This window comes from Microtus oregoni, unplaced genomic scaffold, assembly GCF_018167655.1.
Source record: "Microtus oregoni isolate MIOR12 unplaced genomic scaffold, Mior012 000003F_ref0000135, whole genome shotgun sequence".
Taxonomy (NCBI): domain Eukaryota; kingdom Metazoa; phylum Chordata; class Mammalia; order Rodentia; family Cricetidae; genus Microtus; species Microtus oregoni.
This window is the reverse complement of record NW_024543062.1, coordinates 63,148,802-63,174,083: the sequence shown is the minus strand read 5'-3', so window position 1 is coordinate 63,174,083 and position 25,282 is coordinate 63,148,802. Positions and strand designations below refer to the sequence as shown.

At 40.5% G+C, this 25,282-nt stretch overlaps 1 protein-coding gene across 5 annotated transcripts in view; it reads left to right on the top strand.

The window, feature by feature from the left end:
- The first annotated feature begins 3,814 nt into the window (after nucleotides 1-3,814).
- Nucleotides 3,815-25,282, top strand: part of Mdm4 (MDM4 regulator of p53) — a 41,798-nt gene continuing 20,330 nt past the window's right edge. For 2 of the 5 annotated variants that reach the window (XM_041647751.1, XM_041647728.1), the window contains exons 1-6: nucleotides 3,815-3,916; nucleotides 8,316-8,423; nucleotides 15,228-15,305; nucleotides 16,741-16,874; nucleotides 19,946-20,001; nucleotides 24,719-24,786. In XM_041647751.1, coding sequence (XP_041503685.1) covers nucleotides 8,346-8,423; nucleotides 15,228-15,305; nucleotides 16,741-16,874; nucleotides 19,946-20,001; nucleotides 24,719-24,786 — 414 coding nt within the window. In that variant the 5' untranslated portion in view covers nucleotides 3,815-3,916; nucleotides 8,316-8,345. Of the gene's footprint in view, nucleotides 3,917-7,956; nucleotides 8,035-8,315; nucleotides 8,424-15,227; nucleotides 15,306-16,740; nucleotides 16,875-19,945; nucleotides 20,002-24,718; nucleotides 24,787-25,282 lie in introns of those variants that run through there. The other 3 variants (XM_041647743.1, XM_041647737.1, XM_041647756.1) reach the window with 3 other exon arrangements.

Genomic DNA, 25,282 nt, shown 5'->3' with positions numbered 1-25,282 from the left:
GCTCGCTACGATTGCAGAAGACCCGCGTTCACTCGCTGCTATTGCAGAAGACCTGAGTTCAATTGCCAGCACCCACATCAGGCAGCTCACACTATAACTCCAGACACAAGGGATCTGACACCTTCTATAGCCTCTGTGAGCACCCAAACACAGGTGGAACACACATGCACACAAAAAATAACAAAAAGAAGAATATAAATTACAGTAAAACACTTTTAAGAGTTTGATACAACTATAAAAAAAAAATTCAGCCGGGCGATGGTGGTGCATGCCTTTAATCCCAGCACTGGGGAGGCAGAGGCAGGTGGATCTCTGTGAGTTCGAGACCAGCCTGGTCTACAGAGCTAGTTCCAGGACAGGCTCCAAAGCCACAGAGAAACCCTGTCTCGAAAAAGCAAAAAAAAAAAAAAAAAAATAATAAATAAATAAATAAATAAATAAAATTCAGCTGGGCAGTGGTGGCGCATGTCTTTAATTCCAGCACTCGGGAGGGCAGAGGCAGGTGGATCTCAGTGAGTTCAAGCCCACTCACTACAAAGTTAGCTCCAGTACAGCCAGGACTAGGACTCTACACCCTGTCACAAAATTAATTAATTAATTAAAAAAAAAGAAAGAGTCCGGCGATAGTCGCGCACACCTTTAATCCCAGCACTCTGGAGGCAAAGGCAGGTCGATCTCTGTGAGTTTGAAGCCAACCTGGTCTACAAGAGCTAGTTCCAGGACAGGCTCCAGAGAAACTCTGCCTCAAAAAACAAAAAAACAAAAAAAGAAAGAAAGAAATAAAAAAAGAAAAACAAACAAAAAAACCCCAAAACCCAACCAAACGAAAGAAAACCAAAAAAAGAAAAAGAACCCAAAAGTGTAATAGGGCCAGGCATAGTGGTGTAGGCCTTTAATTCTAGCACTTCAGAGCAAGGGCAGATGATTTTTGTGAGTTTGAGGCCAGCCTGATCTAATTGTGCAACTGGTCAACTAGGGCTACACAGAGGATTTGAATTTGTACCCCGAAATCCACATCATGGAAAGAGGAAATCAACTTTGACCTCCACACAATAAATAAAAGTTTTAAAAATCCTAAACAGAAGCAGGCGTATCTCTGTGAGTTTGAGACCAGCCTGGACTACAGAGTGAGTTCCAAGACAGGCTCCAAAGCTACAGAGAAACCCTGTCTCAAAAAACAAAGCAAAGGAAAGGAAAACAAAAATCCTAAAGAAATGCATGGAGCAGATAAATACCAGAGTCAGGAAAATGATACTCTTTGAGTTTGAAGCTGGGAGATGTCAGGGAGGAAATTTCTTTGTGTAGTTAAGTAGTATTCTGTAGGAAGAAGAAAACATTATATTCCTCTTCACATCCTTGTCTATGGATGAGGGAGTTAGCGCTCTAGCTTTGTTCCAGAAAGTTATAATTCAGGAATTGTCTTTTAATTCTTTTAACATTAAAAAGGGCCATAGACAAGCCAATTCATCCATTTTATTTTATAGCCTGAGACACTAAAGATATATAACTGGGTAATGCTCTGGTTTCAAGAAACAGACCAGAAATCAGACTTCCTGTTTGTTTATGTGAACAGACTTCTTTGAGAAGGAAGTGGCAGATAACAAGATGAGTTATGAACTTTTAACCAGCTTGTTTTTTGCTAAGTTTATTTGATTGGTAGATATGGGCCCTCAACGTGTACAGCATATCAGTGTCAATGTGATGGGTAAGGCTCCATTTGTTTATTTATTTATTAAGGCAGGGCCCTCCACGTGCTGGTAAAGGCTCTATTTTCTAAGCCTTGTTCTGTTTGACATATTTATTAAGGCATTGTTTTAACAAGTTAATTATGGCTTGGCACAGTGGCACATACCTTTAATCCACTCATAAGGCAGAGGCAGGTGGACCTCTGTGAGTTTGAGTTCCAGGACAGTCAGAGCTACAAAGTAGGAGCCTGTCTTCAGAAACCTGTGGATTGAGCCCTCTGGCGGGGGAAGGTTGGACCCAAAGACAAATTCACAAGGGTCACATCTCAGATATCCTGCATATCAGATATTTACTTTACAAGTCATAACAGTAGCATAAATTACAGCCCAGCCTGAACCACAGGATGTGGTCCTGTCTCCAAAACAGAAGAGAGCCAAACCAAATCAACCAAACAAAAAGTATTTGCACAAAGGGAGAAGGGGAAATACTTGACTGGGTTTTACCTAAAAGTGCCCTTCCCTCTCTTTTGAGGAAATCCATTGTTGACTTCAAGCTCGTCAGCGACTGCACAAAGAGAATCACCTCAGCGTCTTCAGAAAGCTCTGACTCTCCCACTGGGAAAGGCTCTAAGTAGGAGCGGGACACAGCAGTGCAGGCTTTTATTCCCAGCGCTCTTGAGGCAGAAGCCAGTAGATCTTGGAGTTCAAGGTCAGCCTGGTCTACCTAGTGATTTAGGACAGCCAGAGCTACTTGTGAGATCCTGCCTCAAGGAAAACAAAAAGAATGCGGTAGTGTTTATATTGGAAATAATAAATTCTTACTGTCTCCCAAAATGCCCAATTAATAAATTCGTAGTAGGGACCGTGTAATGTGTAAATCAAGGGAGGGTACGGTCTTGTTTTCTTTGCATGAGTATGCATCTATATCTGGGCGCCACATCTTAACACAAACAAGTTCTTGTTCAGGGTAACTCGGTGGCTCATTGACACGTCAAAAAGAAATAATCAAAGGATCAGTAGGCTTAGCTTGTAGAGAATTGAGAGGACTGGGAATGGGATGTGGAAGCTGTCTCCAAGAACCCGGTAGTAGCGTGGCCCGCCTTTAACCCAGCACTCTGGATTGCGGCAGAGGCTGGAGGATCTTTGTGAATTCGATGCCAACCTTGTCTACACAGAATGCCAGAACAGCCAGGGATACATAGAGATCCTGTCTCAAAACAAAATAAAACAAAAGAAACAAAAACAAAAAACGGGGTAGCATTTACATTGGAAGTAATGAATTCGTACTGTCCTCCAAAAACACCCAGCTATTAAGAAGAAAGTACAAGACAAAATATTTCAGCTCAGAAAATCCTCTCACTCAGAATTATACCGAAATAAATGAGGTTATCTGGGGTAGGTGATGCTGTTTGGCACCGGCAGTTTGCTTGAGGGAGTTTCTCAACCCCAGGGGGTGGTGGGGAAGCGTGACCCGATTCTGTGATCCGAGTTAAGATCCGGCCGGGAAGATCCGTCTCACTATTCTTTGTCCTTTTCTTTTAGCATTTATCACTTATTTTGTAGTCATTCGTGAATAAACCAATTGTATGTTCCCCATTGAGAAACAACTGGGATGCAGTTTCCCTCGGCGGCCACCCCTGGGGAGTAAGAATGATTAAATTATATTAAGGGTTTTTTGAGGATCTAAAGGCCACCTCTGAGTATGCTCTTAGCTTTCTTCTGTTTTAATCGCCGGGGACATCGCTGTACACATCGCAAGATCCCGACAGGTCTCCCTATTCTTTCAAAACCTCTTTATGCAGGGCATGGTGTTGCACGCCTTAAATCCCAGCACTCGGGAGACAGACGAAGTGAACCTCTGTGAGTTCGAGGCTAGCTTGGTTTACATAGTGAGCTCCAGAACAGCCAGGGATACACACAGACTTCCTGTCTCAAAAGTAAAATAAATACATAACTATCTCTAGCGGTCATCGTCCACGACTGGAGACTCTCTTCCTGGATTAGCATGTACTCAATGGTAGGTTCTTCAGCCTTTCTAGCCCTCTAGTCCTCCACGGGCTACTCTATGGTTTCGACTGCCTCCCCGGAAGCTCTCGCAAACGCGACTTTGAGAGGCCGGAAGTCGCGCCGCCGTTGCTCGCAGTTTCAAAAATGCTGCGGAGGCCTTAGGAGCTACTCCTGCCGCCCCTCCCCCAGCTCGGAGGGGAAGCGACTCGTGGCGCGACCGTAAGGTGTGGCGGAGGGGTCTGGCCGGCGGGGTGTGCGGGGGAGCGGACGGGAGGCCTGGAGGACACGTAGTTGGCGAGCACGCTGGAGGAACCGGGGCGGAGGGCGGCGTGGGCCGCGGGGCCGCGGGAGAGGCTGTGGGGGAAGGGTGGCGCTACGGCCCCGCGGAGGAGAAAAGTGGAGTGCAGTGAAACGGGTTTTTGCAGTTACGGACTGACAGTGAAGTGATGGCGCTGATGTTTTTAACTGCACCTCAGATTTGAAGAGTGTTGAGAACTTAAAGGGGTCGGAGGAAGGGAGACCGGGAGAGTGACATTGACGTGATTTAAAAGTTGAATAATTTTAAGGGCCGCAGACTGTCGGCTCTAGTGTTTGAAAGGTGTTTGTTTGCGGTCCACATACGGACCGCGGGTATTTATTATTATTCTCCACGAATATTAATTTTATTTATTTATTTTATTTATTTTATTTTTTTTGAGACAGGCTCTCAATGTGTAACCAGCCCTGACTAGCCTGGAACTTGCTGTGTAGACCAGGCTTGCCTCGAACTCAAGAAGAGCCACCCGGCCCTGCCTCCCAACCTGCTCCTCCACCTCTCCTGTCCCGCGAATATTGTTATGCCCAAATCCGCGGGGTCCCCACAAAAGCCAACAAAAGAAACCGAGTCCCATATGTAAAAGCAAAGGGCCTATATTTTAATCAAGTTTGCAAACTAGGTCTCTCCGCATGACCAACGTGTTGGAATATCCGCTCTCCGAGCTCAATTAGAATTTGGTTTTTATAGTAGTAAAGGTGGGGATGAGGGGTCTCTGAGATTCAGGACCCCTGCTTGGCTGACATTAGTCTAGGGGCATCCTGGTGAGGTGCCCTGGCGGGTGATCCTATCTACAGCCTTGGAATGTCAGGCTTTTCCTTTGAATGGTCTGCCCTTGGGTGGGGATCCGGTTATCTCAGCTTATGGTTCTTTTCTGCCACCGGGTGTGGCTTCAGGGGAACCCACTGAGACCCTGGTCTCCTGTTTAAATTCTTCGATGACCAGAGTCCCAGGCGATAATGGTTGGAAGTAAAGAACTTCCTTTAGGTGACCAATTATCATGGCTGGCCCTCACAATCTGAACTTTAATTAGCATGCCCCCCCCCCCCCAGTGATTTTTGTACCTCCCCACCTGTTGAGACCACTATTAAGCAACACCTGAACAAAACAACACCTATCTTAATCCTGTTCAAGAAAGGCCTGTGTGGGTTAGGAAGCCCCACTAGGCATGGCATGTGTCTGTCAAAAGATACTTAACCTTTAATAATAGCAGGTGTAAGTGTGAGGACCTGACTTTGCATACTCCATTTTCAAGAAGGGGTTTCATCTTAAGCCAAATAATGAATGGGGGGGGGCAGATCTCAGCTCCAGAAATGTGTAGCGATAGCAAAATTTCAACAGATAACCTAAAATAGACAATTAAGGAGCTAAGGAGCAGGGCTATAAAATTTAATGAGGTCCAGATGTTCCTGGGAGGCCTCCTGTCCTTGAAGATTCTTTGTCAGTTATTAATGGCTCTTTGTTAGGTTTTTGTGCCCCCAAACTGACCAATGACTTCAGAAACTATCTTACCCTATGCCCTCCTTACCCAATCCCAAGACATCAGGACAAGAACTCCCCTGATTACAGAGTTTCCCCTTTAAAAGTTTTACCCTCCCAGTGCTCCCTGCCTGCACTTTCTGCACCCACCATGCTGGGGTGCTGGAAAGGGGTTGGTCCAAACTTGAGTTTGAATATTAAAAACCTTCATGTAATTTGCATCAGAAATTTGGCTCCTTGAATTCTTTTGGGGATCAGAAACTTGAGCATAACATAAGTTGCTGAATATCAATTCAGGTTTAGTTTTCCCCTTCATTCCTGCTAGAAAAAAAACTATTTTGCTTTAAAGGATTGTTTACAATACTCTCACTGTATTGGTCAAGACCAATGACAAACTCCTGTTTGAAAAAAAATGTGGCTGGGCGGTGGTGGCACACGCCTTTAATCCCAGCACTCGGGAGGCAGAGGCAGGCGGATCTCTGTGAGTTCGAGACCAGCCTAGTCTACAAGAGCTAGTTCCAGGACAGGCTCCAAAACCACAGAGAAACCCTGTCTCGAAAAACCAAAAAAAAAAAAATAAAAAAAATGTGAATGTGTAAAGTTGACAGGCCAGCACCCATAACCCCTCAAGCTTCCTAATGTTCTCATCACTGGGTCCTACAGATTTCCTGACTTGCTCTACACATTAGTTTTAAACCACAGAAGGATCATTTTGCAAGTATGCACCTCAAATTTTTTAAATAACATCTGTTTTCTATAAGGTAGACTAATTTCTTTTAAAGTGTTTTGTGTTATCATCCTTTAAAAAGGTAACGTAAGCTGTTTCTTTAGCTAAATCCTCCTTGCTTTTAGGTTATTTCCTGGCTTGACAAATAGTTGTAGTGCATTTTTTTGCTGCACCCTCAAGTGTTTAGCAAAGGTGGAATGAAGTACTCTTAATATCTGATTTATTTATGTATTTTTTGAGGCAGGGTCTCACTGGGTAGACCAGGCTAGCCTCTGCCTTCCAAGTGCTGGGATTAAAGGAGTGTGCCACTGTATTTGGCCATCTTTTCTTTTTAAAATGAGTATTCATTCTCGTTTGATCCATTCAGTTGAACAAGGGGCAGGAGAGATGGCTGGCTCAGTGGTTAAGAGCCTTTGGTGCTCTCGAAGAGGACCCAGGCATCTAACAATTGTCTGCAACTACAGCTCCAGGGAGATATGATGCTCTGGCCTTTGTGGACATCTGCACTCATGTACATGCCCCCCCTTCACCCCCCAAGGATATGTTATTAAAAGAGAGCTGAAAGTAATGGGGGTTGGAGAGATGGCTCAGAGGTTTGTTTTTTTTTTTTTTTTTTTTTTTTTTTTTTTTTTTTGGCTCAGAGGTTAAGAGCACTGACTGGCTGGTTTTTCAGAGGTCCTGAGTTCAATTCCCAGCAACCACATGGGGGCTCACAGCCATCTATAATGAGATCTGGTGCCCTCTTCTGGCTTGGAGGCAGAATGTTGTATACATAATAAATAAACCTTTAAAAAAAAGGAGCTGAACAAATACGTGTTACATCAATAACTTTTATTGTTTAAAAAAATTGGTAATTACCAGTCTTTAATGTATTTTTATTTTTTTTAGAAGTTTTAAATTTTAGTGTTAAAATTACGGTTGTCTTTGCTGGCTGTGTGTTGCTTACTTTTAATTCTGGCAGAGGTAGACAGATCTCTTAACAGATCTCTTAAAACAAGGCTAGCTTGATCAGCAAAGTGACTTCCAGCCAAGCCAAGACTACATAGTGAGATTGTCTTTAAAAAAAAAAAAATTACCATTGTTTTCAAAGGCAGGCATTTCAGGATGAGATATAGGAGTTCCTTAGACTAAATGTAGGTTAGAAACCACTTAACATTGAGAAAACCAGGCTTTCTACTCTGGTTTCAAGCTAGTAGGGGCATATTTTTTTTCATGGGGTTGTCGGGAGTCAGCATTGGTGAGGACTAAACTAAGGGCCTGTGAGTGTTACGTACACGTTCTCACAACTTCTTAATTCTGGTATCATCACTCTCCCCATCTTGGAGTCAGCAAAATCTTCTCCAAGGTAGCAACTTTTGACCTAATTGAGTTTGATTCCTTTAGAAACTCCCCTAAGTGATACCTAAAATGTATTTTTAAAACCTTTTTGTTTTTGAGAGGTTTTACTGTGTACCTCAGGCTGGCCTTGAACTCCCAATGCTGAGATTACCAATGTGCCCTACCAAGATTACACCAGGCTCATTTTCCTGTGCAGTTTCTTGTCCAGGCATGTTGGAGCACCGGTCTTGGTGATTTTCCAGATGTGTCTCTAGCTCTTATCTTAAGCACTGTGCTTAAGAGTTACTGGTACCACCTGACAGCCAGTGGGGGAAGCAGTCATTGGAAATTTGACTTTGAGCTAGAACAACTCACTCATTAGCATCAGCATTGAAAGTAGAACACGTCCAAACCTGTCTCTGTTTCAGGATTCACCTGAGTGAAGCTTGGATGATTTTGTCTCCAGCGTTTGTGCTGGATTTGAACTAGAGATTGAGAATCTCAGTGTGAGTATTTTGCATTTGTGCAGAGATATATGTGTATTTGTCAGATTTTTTTTTTGTTTTGTTTTTAAACCATTGTTGGCAGTTTTATCTTCTTTTTCATTCTGTTTGGAGAAAGGATTTCTATATATATAAGCCCTGGCTTTCCTTAGATTTGCTGTATAGACCAGGCTGATCTTGAACTCACAAAGATAACCTCCTGAGTGCTGGTATTAAAGGTGTGTGCCACCATGCCCAAATTGTTTCTTCTACTTTACATTTATATATAATTTTTTTCCTTTTAGTTTGCTGACTGCAGAGTCTTCACTGCCAAAATGACATCACATTCCACATCTGCCCAGTGCTCAACATCTGACAGTGCTTGCAGAATATCTTCAGAAAGAATCAGTCAGGTAATGAGTATTGGGTATCTTATTTTTTTGTAAAATTTTAAGAAATTGAATTGTGGCATATAGCTGAATTCACTAATTATAATTTGATGAAAGTAAAAGTAAAATCTTTTGTTGTTATTGTTTTTGAAGACAGGGTTTCTCTGTGTAACAGCCCTGCTGTTCTGGAACTCACTGTAGGTAGACTAGGCTGACCTGAACTCACAGAGATCTGCTTGCCTTTGCCTTACACTGCCCAGCAATGTTGTAAAATCTTATATTACCTTTTTGAAAGTTACAGACAGCTTGAAATGGCTACGGTTTTCATTTCTTTTTAAAGAAGACTTTATTTATTATGTATACAATATTCTGTCTGTGTGTGTGTCTGCAGGCCAGAAGAGGGCACCAAACCTCATTACAGATGGTTGTGAGCCACCATGTGGTTGCTGGGAATTGAACTCATGACCTTTGGAAGAGCAGGCAATGCTCTTAACCACTGAGCCATCTCTCCAGCCCAGGTTTTCATTTCTTATGTCCCCTGCTTGTTTAATTCTTACATTTTGTTAAACTAGGCATGTATTTTAGGTTAGAAGTGGGTAATAGGGAATTTGGGACCAGGTTATCTAAGTTCTTTTTTGTCTCAACTGGTTGTAATTAGTTGATTTTCTTTTTATTTGTGCAGTTTACTTTTGAAGTCTGAGAAAGAAAGACACAGGTTGTATTCCTGTACTGGTCAGCCCTAGCTGACCTGGAATGTCCTTTGTAAACCAGGCTGCTTTGAACTTGATTGATCTTCCTGGCTTTTTCCCAGGTGCTGGGATTCCAGACATGTGCCACCAGGTCAGGCTAGTTGGTTTCATTTAAAAGTCTGCCTTAAACTATGAATATAGCAAATGTATTCTTATAAAATCTATGGTTTATCTTTAGGCATTTGTGGATACAGACTCTTGACCATCTCCTCAGATTTGGTGTATCCTATTGCAGACAGATTTTTTTTAAAGATTTATTTTTATTGTATGTGTATGAGTGTTCGCCTGCATATGTGTCTGTGAACCACATGCATGTGGTCCCTTTGAAGCCAGAAGAGGGCTTCTCTGGGACTGGAGTTACAGATGATTGTGAGCCATTGTGTAGGTGGTGCTGCGAACCAGATCCAGGTCCTTTAGAAGAGCAACAAGTGCTCTTTCTTTTGAATGATACTTATTTTTATTTTATGTGCATTGATATTTTGCTTGTATGAATGCCTGTTTGAGGGCTTCACATCCCCTGGAGGTAGAGCTACAGACAGTTGTAAACTGCCATATGGGTGCTGGGAATTGAACCTGGGTCCTATGGAAGAACAGACAATGATCTAAACTGCTGAGCTATCTCTCCAGCCCCAGACCTTTTACTTCAATACTTAGTTAAAAAATGAGTTTAGTTAGCCGGACGGTGGTGGCGCACGCCTTTAATCCCAGCACTTGGGAGGCAGAGACAGGTGGATCTCTGTGAGTTTGGGGCCAGCCTGGTCTACAAGAACGAGTTCCAGGACAGCCAGGACTGTTACACAGAGAAATCCTGTCTTGAAAAACTCTAGCTCATCTGTCTTGTTGGTAGAGAGAGAGAGAGGGCAAGGGAGACAAACTCCTGGGCCTGCACCTGTCAGCTTCCTGCATAACAATGAGGAAGTGTTGAAGCCAACTCAAAAGTAGGCTTTCCATTTCTATAATAGAATAGTGTGTTATAAACTTACTGATGCTGCCAAGATCTCAAGACTGTTCCCCTAGAAGATGACGGTTAATTTTTCTGGTACTTATTTTATCCAAACGAATTTGGATAAAATTTGTTTGATTTAGAGAAAACCCTATCCCTGAGACTCAAATCAGCCTGTTTTGTCTTTCATCTCAGAGATAGGGTTAATTTTTTTGTTTTTCTACACAGGATTTCTCTGTGTAGCCCTGGCTGTCCTGGAACTTTCTCTGTAGACCAGGCTGGCCTCAGACTCAGAGATCCACCTGCCTGTGCCTCCTGAGTACTGGAATTAAAGGGGATTAAAGGCATGCACCGCCACCTGATATAGGGTTAATTTAAACTGATCCCATTCCTTTTTTTTTTTTTTTTAGTTTTTCGAGACAGGGTTTCTCTGTAGCTTTGGAGCCTGTCCTGGCACTAGCTCTTGTAGACCAGGCTGGCCTAGAACTCACAGAGATCCGCCTGCCTCTGCCTCCCGAGTGCTGGGAGGCGTGCGCCACCACTGCCCGGCGCTGATCCCATTCCTTAAATTTTATTTTATTTTTTGTCTTTTTGCCTGTCCTTCCTATTCTACGGATTGAGTTTAGTCCTCATGCATGCTAGCCAAGTGCTCTACCACTGAGCTATGTATCCCCAGCTGCCTTGGGTTTTTTGTTTTTGTTTTTTAAAGAATAAAACTTTTGGGCCGGGCGGTGGTGGCGCACGCCTTTAATCCCAGCACTCGGGAGGCAGAGGCAGGCGGATCTCTGTGAGTTCGAGACCAGCCTGGTCTACAAGAGCTAGTTCCAGGACAGGCTCCAAAACCACAGAGAAACCCTGTCTCGAAAAACCAAAAAAAAAAAAAAAAAAAAAAAAAGAATAAAACTTTTTCTATATAGAAGAATCTTTATTACTCAGAAATATAGGTAGTTGGCTGTAGAACTTTCTTACTTGGATGATGTGGGAGTGATTTCTTATTAATAAAGAAACTGTCTAGACCCATTTGATAGGCCAACCCTTAGGTAGGTGGAGTAAACAGAACGGAATGCTGGGAGAAAGAAGCTGAGTCAGGGAGTTGCCATGATTCTCCCACTCCAGGCAGACGCAGGTTAAGATCATTCCTGGTAAGCCAGCTCGTGGGCTACACAGATTAATAGAAATGGGTTAGATCCATATGTAAGAGCTAGCCAATAAGAAACTGAAGCTAATGGGTCAGGCAATGTTTAAAAGAATACAGTTTCTGTGTAATTATTTCGGGTAAAGCTAGCCGGGTGGCGGGACACAGCCCGCCGCTCCGTATTTCAACACTTGGAGGCAGCTTAATTACTCTTGCCTTGAGGCTTATGCCCAGGGTGTGTTTGGAGTAGTAGAATTCATGTATTTCCATCCCACAGTCCCTAGCTGCCTGCCTCAGTTCTTTTCTGTCACCTGCTGCTAGCTAGCTCATGTTGAAACTGCAGCCTTTCCTTATTCAGTCCTCTGTCTTCTGTCCAATACAGCTAGATTGGAATGGAATTTCATGAATTCTTTTCCACCTGAAGAGTACTGGGTCTTTTTCATTCTACCATTATCTTTATAGCTAAAGCATTAAGGAAGATGGGAAGTAGTATTAGCCTTAAAATGTTTTTATTGATGGTTCTGATAGTATAGTCCTATAATCCCAACTACCTGGATGGCTAAAGCTGGAGGATCAGAAGTTCAAAGCTTGCTTGGCCTGCAGAGTGAATTTAAGGCAGGTTGGACAACTGAGATTCTTGTGTGTATGAAATATTCATATATGGTTATATATACTATATATATATGGATTAACTACTCTAAGTTATTTAGCACCCCTCCCGTGTATATGTGTTCATGTGTATGTGGAGATCAAAAGGTAAAAATAACTTGTCTTCCTCAGTTCTACTCTACTCTACTTTATTATTATTATTATTATTATTATTTTAAATATTTATTTATTTATTATGTATACAATATTCTGTCTGTGTGTATGTCTGCAGGCCAGAAGAGGGCACCAGACCTCATTACAGATGGTTGTGAGCCACCATGTGGTTGCTGGGAATTGAACTCATGACCTTTGGAAGAGCAGGCAATGCTCTTAACTACTGAGCCATCTCTCCAGCCCCTCTACTTTATTATTTAAAACAGGGTCTGTTATTTAATCTATAGCTCTCTGATTTAGCTGGACTGGCCAGTGAGTTCTAGAAGGATCTGTTTGTCACAGCCTACCACATATGACTTTCTTGGGTGCTGGAAATCTGAATGAACTCAGGTCTTTATGCCTGTGTAGTGAGCACTTTACTGACTGATCCATTTCCCATCTTCCAGCTGTTCCACTTTCTTTAATACTCTACGTAGGTTTGTCCAAAGTATGGGAAATTATATGCACAATGATTTTTCAAGTAGCATTTTTTTTTTTTTTGAAGCAGGGTATTGGGGCCTAGGATGACTTTACTGGTTCTGTAGCCAAGGATGAACTTGAACTTGGCTCTCTCTCTCTCTCTCTCTCTCTTTTTTTTTGAGGCAGGGTTTCTCTATAGCTTTGGAGCCTGTCCTGAAACTAGCTCTTGTAGACCAGCCTGGCCTTGAACTTACAAAGATCCGCCTGCCTCTGCCTCCCAAGTGCTGGGACCACCACCGCATGGCGAACTTGGCTCTCTTAAGAGCTGATGACAGTGGTGAACCACCACCCAACTTCCAAGTAGCATTACTTTTAATAGCAGAAATTATGAACCACTTGAAATTTAGGATAGGAGTCAACAAACTTTCTTATAGGGCCAGAAAACAAATATGTTAGATTTTGCAGGCTGTAAAGTTTGTGTCTTAACCCTTCAGTACTGTAGCCTTAAACAAAATGTAAACTCATAGGCATGGTAATATTCTAGTATAACCATTTACAGCAGGGGTAAGGGTTAGCTGAGCTCCAGAGCGTGCTCTTGCCTTGGATGTGCAGGACTCAGGATTAGATCCCCAGAGCAGCCAAAATAAAGAAAGGGGAGATAGGGGAAAAAGCAACCTTTTTGTAAATTCAGAACAGCGTTTGCCATTCCTTGGTTTAAATAAGTAATTAATAAACTGATACATAAGAATGGTACATTATGTGTTCCATTAAATTAGTAAGGGGACAGAAGATAGTTTAGCTGTAGAGTACTTGTCTAGTTTGTGTGGGGTTCTAAGATCAATTTCAAACAGCATATAAAAATGAGTAATGAATACTGTCAAAACAGGATAGTTTAATAATTTATTTTATTTTATGGGTATTGGTGTTCTGCCTGCATATATGTGTGTGTGAGGGTGTCAGATCCCCTTGGAACTGGAGTTACAGACAGTTGTAGACTGCCATCTTTTTTTTAATGATTTTTTTTATTTTATGGGAAAACAGGACATTTTAAATAAAAGATACAGGATACAAAAATGTATGAATAGAGGCAAATAATACAGAGAATGTATAAGATAAGTTAATTCAGATAGTGTGACTGTAATAGAATGGCAGAGCAGAAATGGATATGTTGTCTTTTTTCAGTGTTTCAGTTTTTGTTTTAATTTGTAATATCTGAAAAAACAAAGACACTTAATTGGCTAAAGACCTGACGACAAACTCCATTAGTGAAATGGTGGTTGTCCACAACATATACTGTTTATCAACTTACTGATTTTCTTTTCTTTTCTTTTTTAATAGCTGTAGCTTTGAAGCTTGTCCTGGAACTAGCTCTTGTAGACCAGGCTGGCCTTGAACTCATGGAGACCTGCCTGTCTCTGCCTCCGAAGTGCTGGGATTACAGGCGTGCTCCACCACTGCCCAGCAATATACTGATTTTCGTTGTCATCATCTTGACTATTTGAGAAAATACTTGTCTGGGTCCAGTTTTCAGGGTCAGTTGGTCGGTCGGTAGGTCTGTCTTTTTTTTTTCTCTTTTGTTTTGTTTTGTTTTGTATTCTTTCTAAGAGATGGGAGTCTCTATATGTGGTCCTGGCTATATTGGAACTTGTAGATCAGACTGGCCTCAAACTAGAGATCCTCTTGCCTATGTCCCCCAAGTGTGGGATTGAAAGTGTACAACCAGCGCCTTCCCCTCAACCTTTCAGGTTGTTTTATAGATACCTAGGAGTGGAATTGGTGTGCTATTTGATAAATCTGTTTATTCATTTATTTTTTATTCTTTTGTCTTTTTTTATTTTTTCATTTATTTTTTAATTAAAAATTTTATTTTTGAGTGTTTGTTGTTGGTTGTTTTTGTTTTTTTCTTTTCCCCGGATACAGGATTTTTCTGTAGCTTTGGAGCCTTTCCTGAAACTTGCTTTGTAAACCAGCAGGCTTTGAACTCACAGAGATCCACCTGCCTTTGCCTCAATGCGTGCTGGGGTTAAAAGTATGCGCCACCACTGCCCGACAGTGTTTGGGTGTTTTGCCTGTTTGTATGCCTGTGCCTCACAGGTGTGTGTGGTGCCAACCAAGGCCAGAAAAGAATGTCAGATATCTTGGAACTGGAGCTACAGTTGTGAGGCCTGAGTGCAGGGCTTTGCTATAAGAACAGTCAGTGCTCTTAACTGATGAGCTATCTTTCCAAGGATTGCCAACTTTTTTTTTTCTCCGTAGCAGTTACACCATTTTATTTCCATCAGATTCTAGTTTTCCTGTTTCATTACCAACAGCGACTTTCCTTTAAAAAGGTATCGTTAGGGGCTGGAGAGATGGCTCAGTGGTTAAGAGCATTGCCTGCTCTTCCAAAGGTCCTGAGTTCAATTCCCGGCAACCACATGGTGGCTCACAACCATCTGTAATGACGTCTGATGTCTTCTTCTGGCCTGCAGACATACACACAGACAGAATATTGTAAACATAATAATAAATAAATATTTAAAAAAAAAAAAAGGTATCGTTATTGTCATCCTTGTAGGGAAGAATAGATTTCCCATTGTAAGTGATTTACCAGAAAGGCAGCAAGTGTCTCCTAGAGTTGGTTTTTTTTTTTCTCCAGAAACTGATGTAATTGAAATATAAATAGCAGCTTTGTGCTGGCTTTGTGCAGGAGGATCTAGAGTTCAAGATCATCTTCTATTACATAGGTTCCAGATCTGTCAGGTACATCAAAATTTTGTCTTAATGTTTTATGTTTACAGCAGGTACGACCAAAACTACCACTTCTGAAGATTTTGCAGGCTGCAGGTGCTCAAGGGGAAGTATTCACTATGAAAGAGGTAAGCTATCAAAGACAATTCCAATTTTAAGAACAGTTGAGTAGAGGCCATCATATGTACAGTTCTGAAATCTGGGCTAAGGAAGGAAGTTGTGTTACTGAAGGAGAGCATTTGCCTTATTAATTTCCTGTTTCTCTTAGAGTTAGTTCCTTTTGATGTATATATGTATGTGGTCAACTGCAAATTCATTGACCTGGGAGTTATAATATAAAATGTGTGGGTGAAAAAAAGTCACAGATTTGTTGCCAGGCAGGAATTTGATGCAGTAACTTTGTCATTGTACATTTGTCGGATACTTTCTGAGCATTGAGTCATTTTGAATGTTTAGAAATCTAAATAACTTACTTAGTATCTTGAAGTTCTTTTTTTAAACTACCAAAGTACATTGAATTCTTTAAGTGGAAAATAGTATAAAATGTTAATGTACCCGAACAATTGCAGTTATTATGGTAGACCCTTTACCTTTTCTTAGCAGAAAACAAAATTATGGAGCTCTTTTAGTTTTTCCTTAGAAGTGCTATATCTATTATTAGTACTATTGCCAAGACTGCAGATGTTTTTTACTTGCTTGTGATATTTAACAAGAACTGAATTATTGAGTAAAAAGTTTGGGTTTTTTTTTTTTTTTTTTTTAACCTACCTTTAAAAACTTTTCAGGGTCAGGTGGGAGGGTAGATGGGAAATAAACAATGGAAGCACTAAAAAATATTTCAGTAGATATCTCTCTCCCCCATCTCTTCCCTTTCCCCTTTCATTCCCTCCCTTTCTGTTTGTCATAAAATTTATCCAGGTTTATTGGCAAACAGTGTATCAACCTAGATTATATAATTAAAGTTCTATGTTATGCTTCATCTACATGTAAAAGGGCACTTTTCAAGTTTAGAATCTTTTGAGCTTTTGAAATTTGTAAAGAAAAAGCTAGATAGACTACATTTTTATTTAACAAATAAGACCTAAATTTTGTTTTGTTTTTTTTTCAAGACAGGATCTCTTTGCGTAGTCCTGGCTCTCCTGGAACTCACTTTGTAGGCCAGGGTGGTCTCAAAGTCTCAGAGAACCACCTGCCTCTGCCTTCCCAGTGCTGGGATTAAAGGCGTGTGCCACCACCACCCAGCTCTGATTTTTATATTGGGACTGATGGTTCATTAAACATTGGACCTTTGTCAATAGAACACTACCTTGCCACATTTTTTTTTTCACTGTCAGATCAGTAGTTTTTGGTGTAAAAATCTGGCTCTGTTGATGGATGAGTATATGAACCTAGTAGTAGGAAACATCTATCCTGACTGGGGATTGCTTATATGCCATCGGCTTTCAAACACGGGCAGTCTTGTATTGTCTTTCTCTTTCAGCAAAATATCTAAGTCACTCATGGGTAATTATGGTTTTGGTAGTAGCCAGGTGGATCATTTCATGGTGTTTTATTCTCATGTAGGTAATGCACTTTCTAGGCCAGTATATAATGGTGAAACAACTCTATGATCAACAGCAGCAACATATGGTATATTGTGGTGGAGATCTTTTAGGAGATCTGCTTGGACGTCAGAGCTTTTCTGTGAAAGATCCAAGGTAAAAAGGGCAAGGGTTTCTTACATATCTTTGAGTGCTTATACCTGCTCACTCTCTAGCTGTATACCTGTTTGTTTTAGTATTTTAGGGGATGAATGTGTTAAATAGCCAGTGAGATACATTACAAAGATGAGTAGTGAGAAGTGTGGGCAGTCTGATTTGATGGTACATACAGTACAGTCTTGATACATGGTAAAATAACATGGCAGTAAGAGCTATGGAAGAGAAGTACATGAAACAGGAAATGGAGTGTCAGAGGTGCCTTTAAGAAGCAAAGTTTGTGCTGAGCTGGAGCAGTTTCTAGAGGGACTGATTGGAAGGAGAGCTTCTGACTGAATATCTTGTATATAGGTTGAATAGGAGGGAACCATCACTAGGTTAGAAGTCTGTGAGGTGTTAGAGAGAAAGGAAGAAGCTGATAGAAAAATACAGAACTACAGGGAAGTTTGAGGTTCATGGTGAGTTCAGTAAGAATCAAGTAGAGTAAATTTGACCTATATGGTGTTCTTTGCTTACTTGGTGGTGTATAGGGTCAATTGGCTTAACTGAGAAGCTAGTGTTCTTAAAACATTTTTTTTTTAATTTAAAGTTTTAGTTCATGTGTATGAGTGTTTTGCCTGCATGTGTATGTCTGTGTCCCATGTTTATGTTTGCGGAAGAGGGTGTCAGATCCCCTGGAATTGACGCTACAGATGGATGTGAGCCACCATGTGAGTGCTAACAATTGAACTGTTTCTCTGTACGAGCAATCAGTGTTCTTCAGCTGAGTTGTCTGTCTGTCCCACTCTCACCCTCTTTAATAGTGAGTGCTTCTTCTGAAGCTTCCTTTCACACTCCCGTTTTCAATCACTGATGTAAAACTTGACATCTAGGAGGAGAGAATGATTTTCAAAGGTAGTCTCCCAACTGGGTTACTAATAGTTAATAAAATTTGATCAAATTTTACTGGGGACAAAATAGCAGGGACTGGACGTTCATTTCTTTTTGTTTTTTTTAAACAGGGTCTCACATTATCCTAAGGGAGGCTCAAAATCAGTATGCTGCTAAGAATTAACTACTGTTGTCTGGGGCCCAGCATCCAGCAGCACAGGGCTTTGAAAGGAATCCATGGAGTCGGCATAGGCTAAGGCTTTCCTGTCTGAGGGGTTTAGGGAAAAAGACTCATACACTCTTGATGGCTTCCTTCTTTATTTTATTCTCTCTCTGTTCTATCTACTGTATACTTTTTTCTACAGTTTATATATCCCAACAAAGTTTTTTCGGGCAGTATAGGAATTACAGTGTGGTTATTCTGGTTTTCAAGTAAATGATTACAGTGACTACAAAAACAGTAAAAAAAAAAAAACCAAAAAACCAGCATGTTTCCCGTATTCCTTACATGGTTAAACATTTTGCGTATTATAGGTTAAAAACAAATTATCCCAGTAACTCACATACATTCATACCCAAGCAACTTGTTATAGATTAACTGTGTAAGCAAGCAAGGTATTCTCAGTCAGGTATTTTACTGGCAGGCTGCATTTTGCAGTTATGAAGAAAGGACCAATTACTTTATTACTGATCTAGAAAGGTAATCTTACAAGGAATCTTAAAGGAATCACAATACTAAACTTTTAATATATGAAAAAGCATCAGCTCTACTTTAAATCTTTAGGGTGCATACCCATTCATCAATAGTATTTTATATCAGGAGATTGAGGGCAGAAATGGGTATAAGGAACTATTCATCACCTTTGATCATCAGCCAAACCAAGCAAGGAAAAAGTACATCAGCTATTAATAGTTATGCTGCTTTGTTCTTGTTCCTGACCTTGAAGAGTTCTGCATTCAACTCTATGCCTTTCTAAAACTTTAGATTGTCTTCTTGGGTTTTTCACCTCAAAGTTATTTAACAAAAAGATCTTAGTTAACTTAGTTATTTTTCAAAGTTTTGTTTCAGTTGTGATACACTCCGAGACCTGTGAACGCATCTCACAACTTTAAAGAATTTAAACTAGCTGGGCTAATGGGACTCAATTGCTTTGTTTTTTTTCTTTTCATTTGTTTGCTTTTGTTTTCCGAGGCAGGGTTTCTCTGTAGCTTTGGAGCCTGTTCTGGAACTAGCTCTTGTAGACGAGGCTGGTCTCGAACTCACAGAGATCCACCTGCCTCTGCCTCCCAAGTGCTGGGATTAAAGGCATGCCCAACCACTGCCTGGTGGGACTCAATTGTTAATCATTAATTTGAGCTACAATCTATGCAGCTACTTAGGTGAAACTCACAGGCCCTGATTATGTAGCATTTCCTTGAATTTATTTTTGTTTGTCAAAACTCTGTATAAGCTAGAATTATTATTGTCAATTAGATAGTACATCTTGGAAGAATTATCTTGACAATTCACAGATAAAAATGCCCAGTAGAGGGGGCTGGAGAGATGGCTCAGTGGTTAAGAGCACTGATTGTTCTTCCAGAAGTCCTGAGTTCAATTCTCAGCAACCACCTGGTGGCTCACAACCATCTATAATGAAATCTGGTGCCCTCTTCTGGCCTGCAGGCATAACATGCAGACAGAACACTGTTAACAAAATAAATAAATTAATTAAAAAAAACTTAAAAAAAATGCCCAGTAGAATGAGATGTTTTCAAAAGATTAAACACACACTGTATTACCTGGTTTCTAAGCAAATAACCTTGAACTTGATCTTTTGGCCTGAAGAACCTCCCAAATACCAGAGTTTGATGCAAGCACAACTATGTGAGGCTCCTCTTTTTTTTTTTGTTGTTGTTGTTGTTGCTTTTTTGAGATAAAGTTTCTCTGTGTATCCTTGGCTGCCCTGGAACTCACTCTGTAGACCAGGCTAGCCTTGAATTCACAGAGGCCCACCTGTCTCTGCCTCCAGAGTGCTGGAATTAAAGGCTTGAGCCACCACTGCCCGGCGCCTGGTTCCTTCTTAATATATAAATTATTATTAAAAAATTGTGGGAAAAGGATTGTGCCTGTTTACCTAAGAGAAAGTAGGAAGGTAACATATCACAGGTATATTTAATGTATACTTAAAAAAACCACAAATATTTATATGTTTCTTTTACAGCCCGCTCTATGATATGTTGAGAAAGAATCTTGTCACATCAGCCTCCGTTAACACAGGTATGTTGTATGTTTCTTCAGTCTGTATTGAAGCTTTGAGTTTAAGAAAGCAAATGGCGGGAACAAGGGTTAAGATGAAAATGGAGTGCTGTCTGTCATGACTGGGAGGGATGTATGTATAACTCATGTAGAATGGTTTTACTTTTGAGTAAGTTCTCACTGATACCTTCCATCATACTGAAGCTAGGAGAGATGCCTACATTGTAGATGTAGTTTTTTCCTCTATGCGTCACAGAGAATTGAGCCTAGGGCCTGTGTTTATATGCTCTAACCCTGACCTACATGTCTAGCTTCCTGTTTACTGTTTTGAGACAGTTTCTCCTTAAGTTGCCCAGGAAGGCCTTGAATTTGTGGATTCCCCTGCCTCTGTCTTCCAGTAGCTGTATTTCCTGATCTGTGGGAGCAGGCCTAGCTTAAATTTAGTAATTATAAACAAGTGTCATCTTTATATACTTGAAAAAAAATCTCTCAGATAGGGGTTTTTTTCCTTTCAAACGTAATCATGTCATTACTGTACTCAGTGTACAGTACTAATAAAATTAATAAATATTTCCTCATCCTATTAAATAAGCTAGTTTATAGTGTTTCCTCAGTCATCTTAAAAATACCTTTTATTTTTGGTTTGTTCAGGTGTGGAATCAGAGTCCATATATTGGACTGAGAATAACTGCAAAAAACAAAAAGCTAACTTGCCTTTTTTGTGTATGTGGGTGTGTTTGAGAGAGATTTGGTTTGACTAAATTGATAACCTTTTTGAATTTACATAATTGTACATATTTGTGGGTTCCATGTATTTTGTTACATACAGAATGTTCAGTGATCAGTTTGGGAGAAGTAACATGCCTACCATCTCAAGTTTAGCTTTTTGTGTGTGTTGGAGGCATTAAAAATCTCCACCTCTAGCTATTAAAATATTTAGTAAATTACTGTGTCCACTGTATTGTGGTGTGGAATACTCCTTTTGGTTTTCATCATATTTGTTGACAGTTCGGGTAATTTGTCTGTAGGATTGCCTGTGTTCTAGAATTGGTGGATTGTATCTTTGTGGTTGTGTTTCTTTACCCTTGCTGTTTTAGAATAATGTTTGTATAGATTCAGGTTTAAATTTCTTTGCTGTCAGATCTTCATTGACGGTGCTTTGGACCTCTTTTTTTCCCCTTTATACATCTCACATTAGTTACATAAGCCTGTCCGTATTTCACATATGATTCTGTGGACTCTTGTTAGTATAATAAAGGTTCTCCTAAGAAATTTCCACCTTCATAATTTTAGTAATTTGTTTATGTAACATACATTTCTTTACTTATTTATGAGGCAGAAGTCATACATTGTAGTTCAGGTTGGCCTGGAACTTACTGTGTACCCCAGGCTAGCCTTAAACTTGGGAATAAGTGCCTATCCTAACCTCATAAATGTTGTGATCCCAGGCTTGAGCCACTACATTTGGCTCAATAAATTGTTCTCTCCAAGCCAATTTGACTCTTTCCAGACCTTTTAAATACTGCCTTTGAATGTATTAATATGAGGAGAAAACTGGCTTTTTGGAGTCTGGTTTCCAAAGTGGTCAGGTAGAGATGGTACTGATGTGTGTAACACTCTTTGTCACTCTGGATAGTGAAACTGTCTCCTCCTCAGTTTGTCACTCTGGATAGTGAAACTGTCTCCTCCTCAGTTTGTCACTCTGGATAGTGAAACTGTCTCCTCAGTTTGTCACTCTGGATAGTGAAACTGTCTCCTCCTCAGTTTGTCACTCTGGATAGTGAAACTGTCTCCTCTTCAGTTTGCCTCAGTTAGATTTTTTTTTTTAGATTTATTTATTTATTATGCTTACAGTGTTCTGCCTGCATATATGCCTGCAGGCCAGAAGAGGGCACCAGATCTCATTACAGATGGTTATAAGCCACCATGTGGTTGCTCGGAATAGGACCTCTTAACATTTGAGCCATTTTTCCAGTTGGCCTCAGTTAGATTTGAGGAACACCGTCCATCTTATACTATCTCGCTAGAGTTTACTGATGTTCATGGAAGAATCTTCCTAAATCTCTTTTCATGTCAGTGAAAGACATTGAGAGGGGGAGCTTCAAACGAGAGGCAGCTTTCTTGAAATGTAGTCATTTGTGAACTAAAACTTGCTTTGAAGTCACTGATGGTTTGAAATACATGAAGGGTTTTATAACTTTGTATATTCAGTTAAATCTGATTTTTGATCCTTCCTCTGAATATTTAGAGTGAGCGTATTCTTACTTTACTCCCCCACCCCTTATTTTCTTTCTTGTACCGTTTCTGCATATATCTTTCTCTATAGTGTGCTATAAAGATAAAGAACATTTAACAATTCAGTTCATCTTTACAGCCACCCTGTGAAGAGGTCCTAGAGGTAAAGACATAGAAGGTTTATTGTTGTTTTCAATCCAGTCAGTGATTTGCCTATATCAGACTCATGGTCACTGGCCAGTCCCTGCACTCTCCATTGTGCCACATACCAGTGCGTCCCTACCCTTCTTAACTCTAACGGAATTTGCTGCACTCTCCCAGGTTTTTGGATCCACATTTTTCCTCTTAATATTAAGTTGTTGGAATTTTTGTATTTAACTCGTCATTCTGAAGAAATTTTGTACTTTTTTTTGAAGTCATAGAATCCTGATAGTGTGAACACCTGTAACGTAACTCCATTGCTTGGGAGGCAGAGATGGAGAATCTAAAGTTCCAGCCTAGTAGTGTTGGCTACATAGCTACCCAGTCTCAGGGAAAAGGAAAAAGTATTAAAGTATTTAGCATGCTCTTTACCCAGATTTCCTCACTGGTAATATGTAACATAGTCATAACTTACTGATGCCCTAGAAAATTACTATAAGGAACTATTTCAAGCATTAAAAAAATGTATTGTTACACATTTTTTATGTATGTATGTAGGATTTCATAGAGAATTTTGCAAGAAGTTTGGATTGTCTGCTCTGACTTGCTTTTATAATTAGTACTTATGGTTGGATGTCTCTGTTGATGCGAAAAGACAAATGGAAAAAGTGCTTTCCTTATAACTTCTGCAACATTGCAAGTGGTTTAGACCTTGTTTGTTTGTTTGTTTGTTTATTTATTTATTTTTGCTTCCCCCCCCCCCACCTGAGATAGGGTTTCCCTAACAGCCGTGACTGTCCTGAACTCACTCTGTAGACAAGGCTGGCCTCCCTGAGTGCTGGATTGACCTTTATCTGTTTTGACTGTTGAAGAAAATGGTCATTATTTAAAATGAAGATAATTCTCTCTAAATAATTTCTCCAACTTTCTCCAGGTACACTAATAAAATGAAATAGATATAACAAGCTTAGTTTGAATTTTCTTTCTACATTGTTTTAGATAATTTCTTTTTGCTTTTAAGTAGTTTGGCCTAAAGTAAGGCTTTTTAGTAATACAAGTGACCACAGGTGGCTTTTTTTTTCTTTTAGAGAGCAACTTCACCTGCGTTGCATTAGTTTGATCTTGCTTTGAAGATGACTTTGGCCAGAAACAGTTCAATTGTCACCACTCACATGTTGTCTCTGAACTTGTCCTCACTTAGCTATAGAAATGTTACAATTTTGAAAAATGTTTGTTTTGTAAAAATCGACTGAGTTGTCAGAGTAGTTAGAGTCTGGATCTGAGTTCTCAGCAGTCAGGCGGATGTTGCTGCTGCTTTCCATGAACTCATCTTTCTGGCTCTGCTAGTGGCTGCTGAATCCCGTCCTCAGCAGTCACATTTGAATGTGTCTCAGTTACACGGAGCTTATAGTAATTGTGTCAGCATCTCAGTAGCTGTTCTTTTCTGTAGTCATGTCTTGTAGTCCTGGCAGGTTTTGTTTCACTTGAGAATTTGTAAGTCCTTGGGGTGTATTTCCCTCTTCAGCTAATGTGAGATGGCTCAGTGGTTAAAGGACTTGTGCAAGCCTGATGACACGAACTCCCAAAGTTGTCTTCTGACCCTCACAGTGCAAGTGTGACACGTGTGCCCATTCTACAATGACAGTAGATGAGAAAACTCTAGAGACAAAGGGTTTCTCTCAACTGTGTTCTCCCCTACTTCTCTCTACTTCTGGTGATTGTTCAGAGAGAAACATTCACTTCCAGTCTGTACTCAGGGATTGGAAGTCAGATCATGAAATCACCATTGGCATTTAAGAATGCAGGTTCCAGGTTAGCTTGAAGATGGAACTGTTTTCTGAAACAAGTCTGGCAAATTTCTGGTTTTCAGATCTTGTAGTACAGCCTTTAAAAATACAAACTCAAACAGTAACCTTTGTTGATAAGGTAGGCACTTTGTTGCTACAGGAAGAGATGAACACTGCATTGTTTTCTTCTTTTTTTTTAAATTAATTTATTTATTTAAGGATTTCTGCCTCCTCCCCGCCACTGCCTCTCATTTCTCTCCCCCTCCCCCAATCAAGTCATTGTTTTCTTCTTGAGGTCACTTTTTGCATAAGAATCTGAACACATGCCATGGAAGAGCATCTTTGGCTACTTTTGCTTCCCCCAGATTGTTCTGGTGTTATCTTTTACCATGGCCTGTCTTGTTTTTTGTCATTTTTAGCAGTTTTGGTTTTTTTCCCCATCTTGGGACTGAGAGTCTTTTCCAGGCAGAAGTCCATCTATAGAGAAGAAGCCTCCTCAGGGCTGTCTGCTGAGGTTTTGTGGAAAGAATGGTTATTACCAGGGAAGGTTTTCTTTTGTTTTACTTGCTATCCAGATGCTGCTCAGACTCTCGCTCTCGCACAGGATCACAGTATGGATATTCCAAGTCAAGACCGACTGAAGGTAAAATCACCATGTGGTGACTTCTTTTCTTGTACAGAGTGGCCCCTTCTCTGTACCTGTGGATCTTGGGCTCCCAAGGCCTTTTCGTGAATGTGGTAAGAATTTAGTAAGAAAAGTCCTTGGGAGTTCACAGACCAGGGACAGAGTGAACCTTCTCTGTTCTGCCCTTAACAGAGTTCCAGTCTCTGAATGTGTCTTGGGATGTAGCACTTCTGATTTTCACTTCTTCCAGTTGCTCTTTTTCTTTCCGTCTTTCTCTATCTCTCTGTTTCTTTCTCTCTCTCGTGTGTGTGTGTGTGTGTTTGTGCGCATGTGTATGTGCGTGCATGCCTGTGTTTAAGATGGTACATATTGGGTTTTTGAGATATTGCTGTATTAGACTGTAGCAGGCTTGTTGCAGTTCAGTTCATGTCATACCATTTCCTAGTTTCCTCAGACCTGGGGAAACTTTAAGATCATCGTGGAATATGGTGAGGATGTCTCGTGCTTTCTGAAT